This window comes from Stegodyphus dumicola, chromosome 4 (genome assembly GCF_044657685.1).
Source record: "Stegodyphus dumicola isolate Sdum_Otavi_A_Nest chromosome 4, ASM4465768v1".
Lineage (NCBI taxonomy): Eukaryota > Metazoa > Arthropoda > Arachnida > Araneae > Eresidae > Stegodyphus > Stegodyphus dumicola.
This window is the reverse complement of record NC_140771.1, coordinates 128,673,945-128,691,452: the sequence shown is the minus strand read 5'-3', so window position 1 is coordinate 128,691,452 and position 17,508 is coordinate 128,673,945. Positions and strand designations below refer to the sequence as shown.

The window sequence follows — 17,508 nt, the reverse complement described above, 5'->3', positions numbered from 1 at the left end:
AATGCTGTTAAAATTTATATAATTTATTAAGTTAGGTATTATTTATTGAGCTTACTTTCATGTACTGCAATAACTACTCCAATTCAGGCTTTTCATAAATCAATAGCCAATACAAGTAATGTTAAATGTAATTTACGTATGTCAATAACAAAGGTTTGACTATCGTTATGTACAGAATTTATTACCTTGGTCTCAACTAGCCTCTTCTGGTTTTGTAGATTTGAATTTCAGTTTCTTAAACTCATTAGGTCTTATTATAAAGTGGTCAGGAGAAGTCTGAATTTTAATCCTTTAGGTATTTTCTTATGCAGTTATATACATGGTATATGACACTGCAGAATGATGCACACAAGGTTTTATTACATTCAGATGGATATATTTACACTATGACGTAAAAACAGAAAATGCTGTTTCAAGCTTTAATAACATTTCGACCAAGTTTTCTAAACCTATATTTAAAAGTAGAAAGGAAGCGTGCACAACAGACGTTTTTAAAATTTTGGAGGTAACCTGAATAATATTTATACATTTATCACTACATTCATAATTTAAACACATATAAAATGCAACGTTCATTTGACAATATATGAAATACTGCTTTTGCAGTTATTTCACGATATAACAAAATGAAAAAGACATTTCAGAAAATTGTACAAACATGATTAAAACCACATGAAAAGCACCTTAGGATGAAATAAAATACGGATGTGTCTTTATCTGAACCATATTTATGTATTATGGATAAGCTCTTACTTTTGACAGATAAATATTAAAAAAAGAAGACGAATATGCATTTTAAGGGAAATATAGATTGATTGGAAAGTAATGCAGGACTGAGTCAGATAAACCAAATGAAAAACATTGCTGCACAGTGTTTATTATTTACGTAGAACACACCATTTTCAATTAATTTTGTTCATTCTTTTTGCAATCTTTCATTCCTATTTTGAAGAATTTTTTTGGTTTTCCAATAAAATATTCAATTATTACATTTTTGATTGCTTGATTATTATGAAAGCTTTTACCAAAACGAATATGTTGCAGTGACTCGTATAAAAATAATAATTGAGCTGACTGAGTGGACAGACTTTGAGTAAGAATTTCTCCCTGAACTTTTATCGAATCACTCTTGTAGTACTTATTTAGCGTTATTCCGCTGTAAAATAACGTTGTTGATCAATGAAAGATTCTTACATATTAAGTCATGTTTCAAACATCTAATTGGTGGTAAAAGTTGTCTGTGTTAATGATTTGACCATTGTCTAGCTGTTCAAAATAAAGCATACCTTTTTATACCCGAACACAGTGAACAATACAGAGTGAAAAACTTTATACAGAGTGAAAAACTTATATAGACACAGTATAGTGAGAGTAGTATATAAAAACTTATATAAACAGAGAGAAAAACTTTCTTTGAAAGCAATCCTGGTTTTGTTGAGAGATTTGGCTTCTTGTTTGGTGTCAAATACTTGCTTTCAACTAACCTTGTAATAAAGAATCCTTTTTACATTTCCAGTTACAATACCAATTAAAAAAAGTTCCATTAAATTTTTTAGTGAGGGGAAAGCAAAGAAGCAAATATCGATAATTGTTGACGGTTTTCAGCTGTGAACGTATACGTAAATCAAAAATTAGCACGAGAAATGATTTGTATTCATTTCTAGTGATCCATTTCTATACACTAAATACTGAATATCTATTCACTGAATACAGAATGAAATTTCTATTCACTGAATCTTCTTCTTTTTTTTTTTTTTTTTTTTTTTGTTTTAAGTTTTTGTTAGTGATCCATGAATTTAAATCTATCAGCATTTTCATATCATCTTCTTTCACCTCCTTTAGTTGCCCAATTTTAAGCTTGCCCTGAAGACTAAAAATCCCATTTCGGATCTTCTTAAGACGCCTTTGGCATTTGCATTCATTGCTAGTACCTGAGAATATTTAAAAAATCATCTACTACCTTCATTAGTACTTACATGTTCGCGAAGCTCATAAAGCATAGTGAGGAGAATATGCAGCTTATCGTATGACACCATTTAAATATTAATAACTTTAATGAAAGTTTAATTATGAGCAATTGAGAAAAGAAAAGGTATTTTGTCAAGATTGTAATGAATTGTAAAATAGGTTGACTGCCGAAAGCATTTTACTATACTTTTGGTATATGAATTTTTGCAAAGTTCCAATCCTGCATTAGTGCTCTCTAATCAACCTGATACTTTCCAGTAACGAGAATAGACTGACAACATTTACTTGTCGATCTCTCTAGATAAAGTTTCATCGGACAAGTTTGACTACCAGCTACAAGATAAACAAAAATTTATTTTTACAATTTAAAACAGAAGTTCAGTTTTAAGTTCGGTCTGAAACTACAAACCAATTCCTTTTTGGAACTATAAATTTATTTTTGACGTGTTTTCGAACAATAATAATCATTATCAACTGTATAATTAAACCACAGGTAGTCACAATACAAATATACTAGAAATTCAAAGAACTCTTCGAGTATTCTTTCCTTATTCATTGACATAAAGTGGGAAACCTGCAGCTTGGAAACCTAGTGTAATTCAGAAGTATTCCAGGCGAATCTTTTAAGTTGTAGAGACATTAGGTATATTTTTGGAAGCAGGCGAGATAAAAAATGAGAAAACGCCTTCGCCGGGAATCGAACCACGGATCTCTGGAATACCGGCCCAGCGTGCAGAACCACTACACCACGAAGGCACGCTAGGAAGGCGGGAGAAATAGCTTATATACTCCGCCGTTTAAAGAGTGACTGGGGTTTTTAGGGGACCCAATCGCCAAATCCTGGGTGAGGAGAATCATCATCCAACACCCTTTTAGTTCGGGCGCCACTGTACAGACATTAGGACTGTTTTTGAAGCAAGAGAGATGAAAAATTAACAAATGCCTTCGCCGGGAATGAACCACGGACCTCTGAAACACCGGATCAGTGTGCTGACCACTGCACCACGAAGGCACGCTAGGAAAGCGGGAGAAATACCTTATAAAGTCTTATGTAAAGCTTATTTTCATATTTAAAATATCATTGCAGGAAGAAGAAAACTATTTCTGAAAATATTGTATTTCTAAAATAATTAGTTTTGGCTTTTTCGCAAACGAGAACAGAAATAAAAGAAATAAAATATTCTTAACTACATTAAAAAGAGCTGAGAAAGCTGACATCTGATACTAGAAGAGTCATTGACAAAAATTTTACAACACAATAAATTCGATTACTTTCAAACAATAAATATAATTTTAAAATTTAAAATACTTTGAATAAAAAACTTTACTTTTGGGGAACAATAATTCAATTTACTTTTTTTTTTTTTTTTTTGTTTTGCTTTGTAAAACAAATCCTATATATACTGATTTTCGGTCATATTCTTTCTCTGAAATCAAAGTTCTTCTGAAAGAATAGATTTATACAAATTAATACAATCTAGTTATCAGTTACGTAACCAGATTTAACGAGGATTCTATCTGGGAGCCTTTATTATGATTTAATGTACGTGACAATACTTTCCTGTTTCTGTTCCTGGCACTTAAAACATGCTAGAAGTCCACGTAACAATGAATTTTACCTTCACTGAATATTATCTGTTCTGATAAGTACAGAATACAGTTTTACGTTTTATATTAAACATTCTTTACTAAAAGCTCATCATGTTTCAAGTATTTTGTATCCAGGATGTTCTGAAGCAAATGCGTGAGACAGACTTAAATGACTTTAGTAGATGATCCCTTGGAACATGAGAAGTAACTAATGAATTTCGGCAGCTATAAATATGATGTATAGTGCAATAAAAATGGTAACTTCTGTTAACGCTCCCATGCTTTTTGTCAGTAAAAACGCAGAGCTCTTATTTCTGATCCTTTGCAAGGCATTTTTTCAGACACTATCGGTTGCCTGGGAGACTTCCAAACCTCTGTTTCTTCTTCGAGAACGCGTTTCATTATGACGTCCTAAATATGCTGTTAGTCAGCCATACCTCGAAGACATCGAAATTTCCATGGTCTTGTCCTCACTAGGTTGGGGTCTTAAAGCTGACATACAGAATCTGAATTTGTTCTTGAATTCGGTGTTGAATCTTTCCTAAGGAAGAAAGAAAGGAAGTGTCTAAATTACATAAATACTGCTGATTGTTTCACAATTTACAAAATATGAAGCTTTTACCATGTTTAAAGAATTGAGAAAACATTTGTTTGTATAAATAACCTAGAGATTATTTACAATATAGAAATCCTTAAAAAAAGAAAGAATCACCCTTTTAATAGAAGAAGAAAGAGATATTTTAGTAAGGAGAAGGAAATATTTTAATAGAAAGAATCACTCTTTTAATGATCACTATGCTGAACTATTCTACCGCAAAGGAAAGCGGTAAAATTTTCATTCTTCCCATTAGAAATTTATCGAGCGCTTTATATAAGGGCTAGTAAAAGTTAAATATTTTCATTTTAATTTTGTTTAATGCCTTTATTTTTCAGGGAAGTAAAATAATTCAGTTTCTAAGCTTCACTGCACTATCGTCTTCGTTTAGCATTTGTTTGCACTGCCCCCAGCAGTCGTCTTGAGCACAATATGTATTTATAAGGGTGTTATTTTGATCAAGTTATTTCCGTCAGCGGGGCTACCAGGCCGATATGCTAACTACCCAGTGGAACGGCTGCCTCGCTGTCGGTGGAAAGAAAGAACGTTTCTAAGCTTGTAACACCTAATTCAGAAGTCAAACAACAAAAATCAGCGTTATATTTTCAAAATTTTCACAGGATTAGTTTCGATGGTTTTACCGAACCACCATCCTCAGCTGCAAAACCGCAAATGAACAAGATAGGAAATAATGATTAGATAAGAAAGCCTGGACAAGAATAAGCAAGTGGTGCCATCTGTTGATGAAAAAGAACTAAAACATAATTTCTTTAAAGGCCGAAGGCAAAGATGGATTGGAATTAGGATCGTTAACTAGAACAGGAAGATTTTTTTTTTGAATGTGAAATGCCTCTAGAAAATCCAGTTCTCCAATGGAAGATGTTTTTTGAATAATTTTGGCAGCAGAAAAATTGAAAGTGTGATTTTCGGACCAACAATGTTGAGCAACAGAAGATTTCTGTGTTCCCTTATTTCTGACATATGCCTCATGTTCCTTGACGCGACATTTTAAGGCTCTCTTAGTTTGGCCAATGTAAATTAAACCACACTGGCAAGGAATCCTATAAATACCCCAGCCTTCGGCCTTCGGCCTTTAAAGAAATTATGTTTTAATTCTGGTTTCATCAACAGACGGCGCCACTTGCTTATTCTTGTCCAGGCTTTCTTATCTAATCATTATTTCCTATCGTGTTCATTTGCGGTTTTGCAGCTGAGGATGGTGTTTCAGTAAAACCATCGAAACAAGTCCTGTGAAAATTTTGAAAATATAACACTGATTTTTGTTGTTTGACTTCTGAATTAGTATTGTTAACACCTATTTGATTTGTAGAATATACCGCATGCATTTTCCCTTTCTTTTAAATATTTTTTCTGCTATACCATAGCCAACATCAGTTTTGGGTAAAGTTTTAAGACCTAGAAAGTATTAGGATAGCTGGTTTTACGATTCTAAATTTCATGTACTACTAAAAATGCTTTTACACAAATTAATTACATTATACTTTTCATATCATTCATTTACAAATCAAGTGAAAGGTAACGCATAAAATTATTAAAATTTCTCTCACGTAGAAATAAAAGCCGACATATTTTCCGAGCTTTGCACTTTATTACTAAGACGAACCAATTAAAATGAATACCGGAAAGAGAAATAACAAATCATTTTAATATTCGAATTTGTAAAAATGATAGACTATATCATGTCTTGTACAAATGTTTCTAAATTCGCGACGTTATAGTTTCTGATTTCGATTTTTACTAAATAAAATTCAGCAAATTATATGTAATATTCCCTTTCTACATAACTTTAATTGTCATAACTTCATTAAGAACAGTAAACAAACGAAGAAATTCAATGTAATAATTAGCGCAATAAAAGCAACAATTTATTTTTGATTGCAGTTTCATTGGTGCCGAATCCTAAATTTTCAAAGCATTGCTGTTAAAGTGATGAACACAGTAAAAGTTGTAATGTTTGACCACTTTTTAGTTAAGCTTCAGAGTCAGGCGTTATAACGTCCACCTAATAAATCTATACAAAGTTGGAATAAATTCTGACTAAGCTGAAGTTAGTGATAAAATTTTATTTATTTGTCTAATTATTGCTTTCAGCTCTTCATAAATTGGTCCAAAAGCATTTTCTCCCACATATCCTGAAAACTGTCATTATGCTACCACTATACTTACCCCTATATGCCTTTCAACAAGTGTGAAACTCTTTCCACTATGCTACTGTTCTGTTTCAACAACAAGAAAATATGAGGTAAAGAAAGTAATTACCATTTTAGTCTATGCAAAACTTGAGCGCGCAATATGGCCTGTCAATCAATGTTTGAAAATGTAAAAGTGTACCTTCGAATAGCAGAATTATCAATATTTAAGATGATACTTAAATGTTGATCCAAATAAGAGTTTTTAATTTACTTTTGAGAATGAAGAATGACAAGATCATTTAAGATATTGCTTACTAAACGAGTTTCGACGTTCCAGTCTACTAAAACTTCTTCCCAGATGTCTGTAGAGACATCATAACAGTAAATTATAGCAATGCATGGTTTTTCGACTCATTTACGATATTCTGTGTTGTAATAGCACTTGTTTTCTCTACCTTATTTGAGACAGAAATTCAAATCAGTTTTAATTCTTGAGCTTCTCACGAACTAAAATACGCTAAATAGAAATGAAGGGAAAATAACAGTTACGGAATTCGATTATCTTCGGCAGCTCTGGCAGTTCTGACTTTAATTCTGCAAAAATTACACGTAAAGCTTCTTCAGTTGGTGGATCGCATTTTCTAGAAATTTTCACATTCGCAAAAAACTTTTCTTCTTTAATTAAGAAATTGATTCCAATTCATATGTTCCTAACATTTTCGCAAATTAACATTTTTTCTTCGTCGGGAAAACTTTGGTCTATTTGTTCAACATTCTCACTTTAAGGAGGGAAATACTCACTATGCCTAGTCGTAATAATTAGCAGGTACGTAATTATAATATATAATCATAAGCAGGTGTTTAGTCATTAGTTCATTTTGCTCCGCCTAATATTTATCGATATAAAAACGATTGTCGCTTCTTGTAGCTAACTTTTGGAACTAAAAAGCGCTAAACGTATCTTTATTTTGTATTGCAAAGTATTCTCTTCCTCCTTATCCTGCGTTTCCGTGGCTTTATGCTTTATTGGTAGGCACGTCCGGCTAGCAACTGAAATGTCCGGAGTTAGAATATCGGCGATGATATTGCATATAATTCCTGTTTCGAAAATCTACAATATTATATATTGCTATAGAAATGACTTCAACATTCATTTTAAACCAAAAAAAAAAAAAAAAAAAAACTACCCTATTCCTTATGACAGAAAACACACAAGTTATTCAGCCGACGCAATTTTGTGATCAAATATGTAACTAAAATAATGACTACCTGAGATATTTTAACAATACAGCAGTTCATTACTATTTCTTAGGATGTTTCGATAATATCAAACTAATACTTGAAATATTCATTTTTCAGAACTATAAAAATGATGGAAGAATAAATAACTTAGAATTCTGCTTAATGTGAGGAAACGCACTACATTACTAAATTTAAATCAGTAAAAAGTCTTGTAAATGCCCATTAATTGTTTACAAAAGGTTTACAAGGTTATCAAAAAAGGTGCTGTCTGGAATTCATCCATAAGAAAGAATTATTCTTCAAATTAAAAGAAATACGTATTCAAACATTATAGAGACTACTCTTTTAGGGCAAAGAATTATTAATATGATCATCAGTCACATATACATTCTGCTCAGTTTATTAAGTATATTTTTTGCTTCTATTTATGGTTTTAAATATAAGAAATTAATAATCTAATTAAGACAAAACTAAATTAAAATGAAGCACATGTTTTGAATTCTACATTACTACATTTAGTATAAGTCACTAAAAATTTTGATTTAGTGAATTTCTGCTGTAATATCAAAGGGACTAGCTGCTTTCGTTTAAAGTGAGTTGCTGAATGTAGTATGAAAATTTGTAGACAATAAAGTAGAATGTTTTGACATGTTTTCAAAATTTTTATCTCTACATATATATTTGCCTGTGGTATCTGGTCTAAAAATACTCAAAAAAGCAGGAGAGGGGATTTCTGAGAAAGGACCCAAATATGACCACAAGAAAACATAATACTGATTGAGATAGATTTTATTTTAACACAAGTACTATCAGCTGTTTTAATACGACGATACACTACAACAAAAAATTGATACACTACAACAAAAAAGTAAAATGATTTCGGATGACTAATATGTCAAGAAATGGAAACGATTTGGATGTTTGAAATGAAATGTGAAGTGGATAGAAGTATCTTGTGCAGAATTCATAACTGAGATAACTTGAATTAAATCACCTTTGTTGCCATCAAAAAGAGTGAAATGTATCATCGATCTATCAATTCCAAAAGAGAAAATAAGTCTTTTCATTACAATCCCGCTGAATTAAAGAACGCTTACAAAATAATTGATCTTTAATTTACAACGGCACACGTAGGCATCCGTGAGAATAAAACTAAGAGGATACTTTGCGGCTAATTTTTCAGGATGCTAAAAATACTTGTTCTGGAAACCAAAATGCGTTTCTTTGAGACAACGTTAAGCAAGGAACATTAAATCTTTAACTTCATTATGCGAAAAGCGAAATCCTCAAGTCTAGGTTCTAGAAAATTTAAAGCAGTCTCCGTCGGGATATTAATGAATAAAGTTTCGACATCAAACGAAACCATAAAAAATTTCTGAGGGGGATTTGTTAAAGTTTATTGATAAATTCGATTGAATGTCTTATTGTGAACGTGCTTTTTGGTAGTAGAGGAGAAAATCAATAAACCAAATATTTTGCTAGTGAGTAGGAAGTAGTGTCTAAATTAGAAAGGATGGTGAGAAATTTAATGTCAGTTTTAGTAACTTCGGGAAGGAGAGGGCTTGAAATGTAGCACAATTAGCAATGGCTGCGATAAATAAATTTTCTAACTGCATTGAGACAATATGCAAGGACTTTATATTTTTGAGATCTCTGAGTATGAAGAATGTTTTAGGATCGTGTTATATAAACCTTCTTGTAACCTTATCGAGAAGGAAAGGTTAAACTGACTTTACCGCATATTTTTCCAGGATGTTTTTGATAAGAACTCCAATAATTATAACAAAATCCTTTAATAACAATAATTTTAATTACTAATCAGTTCTTAGCTAAACGATTTCAATAAATATGAATCTTTATTTAAAGGTAAACACATATTTAGTAAATGTTAATAAGAATTTTCTTGCTTAAAAATTGTAAATTTCACGGATTTTACTGATTTAACTTTCAATAACAAGTATTAAGATATTGCATTATTTAATTAGGGAAAATGCATTCCTTATGGCATATATCTCATAGCAACTAAGTAATGTGCTGCATTATTTAACTTTTTATACAAAATGATATTAATATTTAAACATTTTACTTTTTCAACTGTTCGTCATTTAGTGCGGATTTATTATTGACATAATACAATAGCTCGAAAAAATCTCTAATGGTTATCCTTAGTATAGGGATCTCATTAATTATAAAAGAACACTACCACTATGTTTTCTGAAAATATTCTTGCAAAAGGACTTAAATATCTCGTTAAGCATGACTAACATATTAAAAAATAAAAAGTCTAAACTATTACTTTCTTACTCAGACAAAAATAAAAAATTCTGTTGAGAAGAAGCAGGTTTTCAGCAGTGAGAAATATAATTTATATTAAATTCATGAGAACAGCAGAAAAACAGAATGCATTTATTAAAAATTTAGATGGTTCTTCGCGAGGCATTTATTAAAACGAGACGCTCTTGAAATTCTATCTTGAAACATTACGTTGGAATTCTGTGAGCAAAATATATGGAACGTCATCGTGAAGCGAAAATAAATCGGTTCTCGCAGATAATTATATGAAAGAAACTGAAGTCATCGTGAAAAAAATCAGCAAGAGGAAATTTAAAAGCCCAAGCAAGTATAATATTAGAAAGCAAATTGTTTAAGCTACTGAAATAATTTTAAAAGAATTTCTTCCCCAAAGGTTTAGAAAAAAAATTAGCTTATTGTTTGTGCTCAAATCTGGTTTGTAGAATCTGGTTTGAAAACACTTTCTTCAAAAAAGAAATTCTCTATTGATAAGATATATTGAACTGAATTTGTTTAAGTTATAAGGTATTTCTCCCTCCTTCCTAGCGTGCATTCGTGGTGTAGTGGTTCTGCACACTGGACCGGTATTCCAGAGGTTCGTGGTTCGATTCCCGGCAAAGGTGTTGCTAATTTTTCATCTCTCCGGTTTCCAAAAACTCCTAATGTCTCTACAGTGGAGCCCGAACTAAAAGGGTGTTGGATGAGTATTCCCCACACCCAGGATTTGGCGATTAGGTCCCCCTAAAACCACTAGTCGCCCTTTAAAAGGTGGAGTATAGAAGGTATTTTTCCCGCCTTCCTAGCGTGGCTTCGTGGTGTAGTGGTTCTGCACGCTCAGCCGGCATTCCAGAGGTTCGTGGTTCGATTTCCGGCGAAGACGTTGCTAATTTTTCATCTCTCCGACTTCCAAAAAAAAAAAAAAAATCCTAATGTCTCTACAAAGTAATTAAGTAGTTGCACAGTTGAAACGAAGTAGAAACTAAGACCATGAGAAAAAGCATGCTTAATGCTTAATTAATGAGTTATTCAACTTGTCAGGATTGCTGTAAATAGTATAAAACAAAATATAAATTCTATGAACTCGAAACATTAAGGAAGCCTTTTGCCAGGTGGAAATAATTATTACCCAATTTGGATACAGCAGGTCAAAATTAGAAGTTCAGAGGCAGTTCTGATTTTGTGAAGTATTCATAAACTCGAGTCGTTAGCCTAATTTGTCAGCATTTGACTCATAGGTTCCTGGAAGATGGGGAACTGTATTTCTGAAGTAGGAATGGGTTAGGATTTGCACAGGGAACAATAGAGGAATACGGCTAAAAGAGTGCGGATCTTGAAAAACTTCAGCGCCTCATAAAAATCGTGGTTGTTTACAGGTGGTACAATAATAAGACCACCGAAGTTTGAGTAACATAGTGATTTGTTAACAAATCGATCATTATGTCAGATAAAATCTTAATTTAATGTTGCTGCATCTGTCAGTCAACATATTGCATAATGCGAACTGCATTTCATGAGATTCGATAGTAATCGATGAACTTGAGATAAGGGACATCACATAATGCTTTTCACATGATCACAAACGAGAGCATCATTATTGAGCCCATCTTGACTCCCGCTGTGTTATCCCATTTTTCGAATCATGTTTTCGGAGAGTTTTAAGTGGATGAAAGCATCACACGAACTGTTGTATCATTGCATCAGCATATTTTGGGTAAGTTAAGGGTAGCTCGTCTGTGATGCAAGATATAGTATTTTGTCAACTATGAGATGTTCATTAATCTAAACGAAGTCGTCCTTGAGAGGTTTGAAGTAAAGAAATCTCATTTTATGTATATTGTCTATGATTTACACTAATAGTAAAATGCAAACCCTCATTATATAGTGATGGCGCAGAACTGATGCTGAGCATTCCTGTCACTCTGTGAAGTTACCTCTTTGAACCTTTAATTCGCTGAAAATGTATACCCTATTATGTATTCATGCGCTACTACACCGGCTTTCAAAACTTAAGCATACGATGATAAAATAAACAAAAATGTAAAAGAAAAGCTTTGATTAACACCTAATTTCACAATGAAGTTAGGAAGTGTATTTAAGCATTAAAGAAAACAAGCATTGTGCACCAAAATTAAACAATATTTATATTTCATTCATTAAATGATGACATCACATTCACGTTATTAACAAATTGATGCTTAGAGCTCAAATCAAAAATTGATGCTGAAAGGAAAACAAGTACATTAATAAGGCATGTGACCACCCCTGACTTTCACTCAAATTTCACAGAGATTACTCATACTTTCAGTGAGGTAATCAACTACGGCAAATGTCTGCAACGGCCCTTCTTCTATTAGGGCATTTGCATTTTTCGGAGACTTACTGCAAGTATCAAACACGCATAAAGAGAGCACCCAAAAAATTTTAATAAGATTACAGCAACAGAATTAGAAATGCACTCGTTACCCAGATACTCGTCAAAGCTGCTGACTCGCTGGGGACGGACATTATCATCCAGAAGGAGAAAGTGAGGACTAACCGCTTATGCATACATTTGAAGATAAGATGTAGGCCTTCATTCCGATACCGCGCAACCATCACACAACTATGTTTGAAAACGTATGTGTAGCTGAATATCCCATTCAAATACCAACCCACACCTTAGAGTTCTAAATGTGTGATGCTGTATGAGTAGATTCTGTGTGCCTTGTTCTCTCCAGATATTTACATGCTTATCATCAGATTTAGGACTTACGAAAGTTGCCAGGCTTTAAATGAACCTCCTCAATTTAATCAGAATGACGGCGTCTTTAACGACTGCCTAAGTAGCGTATGTTGTGACAGTCAATCATGATTGGCTGTAATATACAATATTTAAAAACTTCCATCGACATCCACAGCGGTTTTCAGCTACTCAGATTGAAATACGCTTTCGAAATTTGCTAATTTTTATTGCGTTACTTTGGGAAACCATTGTATGTAGATGTCATTAATCCTGGCGCATCAGCAACCAAGTCCACATTACCAAAAGACATGGAATATGGACTAGATTTAGATGTGTGCAAATATGTGATAAGTTTTCTTTGTTACCATCAAAAAACGTGAAAGTGTCAGCAGAGTAGCGAATCCAGAAACGGAAAGTAAGTTCCTCAAATAATTTGACTTCAAAACATTTCTTGTAAATATCAGCAAGTATAGTACTGGCGGGATTACCCACAGCTAATCCTTCAATTTGGTGATTATATTTATTTTGGAAAACGAAGTGAGTTTGACTCAAAGAGACTTCAGTAAATGAAATTAACATATATATAATTATACATCTTTTCCTTTCAAATTTATTTCCTCGAATTTCATCAGAGATATATTTCTCAATTAAAAAAGTTCCCACTTCTCGGCAAGGCAAAAATTATTTCGTAGTTAACATAACTTATGAATAAATTATAATTTCGTAGTTAAAATAACTTATGAATAAAGATTCAGCACAAACACAGAAATTAAAATAATTAATCAATTATTTTAATTAAAATAATTTAATTATTTTAATCAATAATCAAATTATTTTAATTATTGATTTATTATGAATGACAGGCATTAAAATTGAAAATTACAGAAAAACCTAAAAAAGTACAGAAAAACCTAAACAAATTGTTACAACTTAAATTTGAGTTTTTCCTAATAAGCAATTCGGCCAGCGGGTGGGAGGACAGACGTTTTAACTCTTAAATTTCAGATTACGAGAAACGGAATTTTTGAAGCCTAGTTTCAAGGCATTTAAGTGATCCTTGAACTGGAACATTAGTAAACAGAGTTTTCACATCGAACGAAACCATAATGGAGCGCAGGAGAGAAATATCTTTAAGTTGATCAACGACTTCAAAAGAATGTTTTACAGTGTAAATGTTATTAGAAAGTAAAGTAGAAAATATGGAAACTATGCAATTGTCCAAAGGATAAGATGTCGTTCCTAAGTTGGAAACTATAGTTCAAAATTAACTATAGGATCAGTAATTCCAATTTTGTGAACTTTGTGGGGAGAGCACAAAACCTAGCACAGTTAACAGTAGGTGGAATGAGTGATTTCTTACGCCGATTGGACTGTATATGAGACGATTTTGCAGCTGTTTTAACTTCCGTGAGGTGGGAAGTTGAAGGATCTTTAGGGATCGAGAAATATGGACCTTCAACTATCAGTTTCGTGACTCCATCAATATATGTGCGTGTTTGTCCATAACAAGGATCTGTCATCTTTTCAAGTTACAATGTTAAGATTAGAATGAATTTCACGTAAGGCCTTCCTTTCCTTTTCGTTAAGATTTGGAGCAAACGATTTGTTATTAAAATTTACGTTATGAGTAATTGACTGGCGAATTGTATCTTTCTGGGTTTCTGAAATTGTGGAGAATTTAAATGCTCTTTCGATACGGGCGATCATTTAAAGAACTGAAGGTTTAGATGATTTCGAAAAATTCAAGTTATGTTTTAATAATTTCATCTGATCCTCTGAAAGATTAGCGCTCGATATACTATTTACAATAGAATTAGTATTAGCTGTGGGAAGATAATCAGAATGGGCTATGCTAACCCCATTACATATATCTCGAATATTATATTTTCAGAGGATCAGTATTTTTCGAAGATATGAAGTCTTCAGTTCCTCAAATCAGCTGTAGATTCAGCCGTTCATTCTAAAGTTTACGTAAATTTTGAAATAATACTGAAAATGACAATTAGTTCCAACTAAAGACAAAACATGCACGATTTTAGATTCTGATATTCCAGACACATATCTGAAAGTAGACTATATTTAACACGTCTAGAAATACTTGAAAATATTTAATATTGTGATACCAGTGCAGTATTCCAAAATTATAAAAAATACTAATACACAAGATAACTGTAGAGAAAATGTGAGAAGGAAAATGTTCGTAAGGAAAACTACAGTTTGTAAAATGGAAATTATTCTCAGAAATTCTATCCCCAAAAGACTTTTGTTTAAAGTAACCTGATCTTTTTTAACATTTTCCTTTCAAAGGGATATTGAAATACCAAACTGAGTAGTTACTAGTATATTATGATTGAGTAGTTACTTTTTCTGTTGATTAGAAAAGACACCTGTATTAGGATCCCTTCTAATAAATATTAACATCAGCTGTTCATGTTACTTGGTCATTCCCGAAACTTCAATTTCGAGATTAGAGTACCTATAAAAATTACTATTTACTTACTAGCAAAGGAAAGCAACCAATGTATTTTCCATGAAATTCTTCAAGAAAAGCTTTGTATTAGGAACTGAAATTCTATTTACTGCAGAAACGGAACTTTAAGTTAAATTCATTTAAGCGCTCAAACACTACACATTTTTAATCTCCGAAGCATCCGATAAAGAGGATCTGGCACTATTATGATTTTAGTTTTCATTATGATTTTAGTCAATTTTCTTTCATTTAATTATAAAAGAAATATATTTTTTGTTTAATTTTATATATTTTAATTTTATTGTCCATTTTTTTAATCTTCTAGCCATTTACTTGGCATCAAAATATTAATTACTATAGTTCAGCATTCAAAATTATGTAAAATAAACGGAACAGAATGGAGACACGTTATTTTAAAAATTTCATTAAATCATTTTTTCAGTTAATAATGACGGTAATTAATTTCAAAATAATAAATAACTATTGAAATTTGAAATCTTATTTTTATTCTCCGATGCCAGGGAATTAAAGTGATTCAGATTAATTGGACTTCTTAAATAATAAAACGCATAAAGTTCTCTCATTGTATATTGGACGTATTCAAAACTTTAAATCATATTCACAATTTTTTGTTCATATTTAGATTTCTTTGGCGAGTTTTAAATTGAAATAATGGAATAAAACACTGCTTTAAAGTAAATCAGCAGAGCATATTGAAATTTTCAAAGAAATATATCGTTATTATTAAATTCATTTCGTAGTTAAAATAACTTATGAATAAAGTTACAGCACAAACACAGAAAGTTCTTTGAAAAATGCATTTATTGCAACTTTTCTTCACAGTTTAACTAGCGTTAATGTTTCGAGAAAAGGGATGGTAAATGCATTATATTTATAATTTTCTACGGGCATGTGAAATAAGGTTAATCAGTACATCATTATTCTTAATTTATTATCATATGTGTCATGATCCTCGACCTTTCATTCATTCTAAAGTTCCTGACTAGTTCCACTTTGTCGGTTCATCCCGAAAATTTGAACTAATTCTAGTCAAATAAAAAAAATCTGGTGTAGATACGACATGAGTTCCTTGCAATGCCTATTAAATTATACATCTTTTCCTTTCAAATTTATTTCCTCGAATTTCATCAGAGATATATTTTTCAATTAAAAAAGTTCCCACTTCTCGGCAAGGCAAAAATTATTTCGTAGTTAAAATAACTTATGAATAAAGTTACAGCACAAACACAGAAATTAAAATAATTAATCAATTATTTTAATTAAAATAATTTAATTATTTTAATCAATAATTAAATTATTTTAATTATTGATTTATTATGAATGACAGGCATTAAAATTGAAAATTACAGAAAAACCTAAAAAAGTACAGAAAAACCTAAACAAATTTTTACAACTTAAATTTGAGTTTTTCCTAATAAGCAATTCGGCCAGCGGGTGGGAGGACAGACGTTTTAGTGCACATACCCCACGTTGGGCGCCAAAAATATAAAATATTATATTAACTGTCAAAACTTTCAAGTTATCCTGGTTCAAAAAACACTAATTCAAATCACACATAACATCAAGATAAATGAACATTACGAATCAAATTTCTAAAACTGCCAAGTTTAACACACATTCAACTGGCGATGCCAGATCCAAGAACAAGACGTATATATACATCATGAAAGATTTACGCCCTCTTTGGCGATTAAAATATATTTCCACATAAGATTTCTTACAAACTGGGCCCGGCTGAACTGTAGTTCAAAACTATCAAGATTATCAGTAACATAAACACTTTCAAGAATTATTATGCATTTCAGTACAAATTTAAGTTTTTGTAATCAAGAAATGTCACATAAACATCAATAACATGTAAAACTTACCATACGTTTCAAGAATATCAAGTAAATTTTCAAGTAAATTTCATCAAGAATTATTGTTATAACATTCCTGTTCAAGCATCAGGATTTAAATCAAGAATTTATATAACTCAAGATAATATTAAACAAATGATTTCAAAATCAAGTTTATCATAATTCAACTAAAATACTAGAATTATTACAAGAAACCTGTCTTTTTTTCTCAGAATTAAATTAAAATTTTAAACACACTTATACATTTCTACAACCTTCAAATTTTCTAATATATACATTTCTTTAAATATTAAATATACAGTACTTTAAATAGCAATTAAATAAAATAAATACAACATTAGTAGCATTAAGATTACAATTTCAGTAAGGAAATATACTGTCACACAATATTAACACTCTTAGCACTCTAGACGGAGATAATGGTGCTATGACTTGTCGCATCGGTCAGGAATTATAACGCTGACACAGTACACAGTTTCTTATAACACGTTTCACATTTTGTCTGGATCTAATTATCCAGTACTTTTCACGGAGGAACATGAGAGTACTAACTACACCTGTATGAAGAACTCGTTCATGTGCATCACTTACTAGAA

The 17,508-nt window shown here is 31.7% G+C and overlaps 1 protein-coding gene across 1 annotated transcript in view; it reads right to left on the bottom strand.

Annotated features, from left to right (window-relative positions):
• Positions 1–1,737: 1,737 nt before the first annotated feature.
• Positions 1,738–17,508, bottom strand: part of LOC118201320 (neuromedin-K receptor-like) — a 90,467-nt gene continuing 74,696 nt past the window's right edge. Inside the window, exon 3 of the mRNA XM_035373407.2 lies at positions 1,738–4,099. Coding sequence (XP_035229298.1) covers positions 3,986–4,099 — 114 coding nt within the window. The 3' untranslated portion in view covers positions 1,738–3,985. The remainder of the gene's footprint in view (positions 4,100–17,508) is intronic.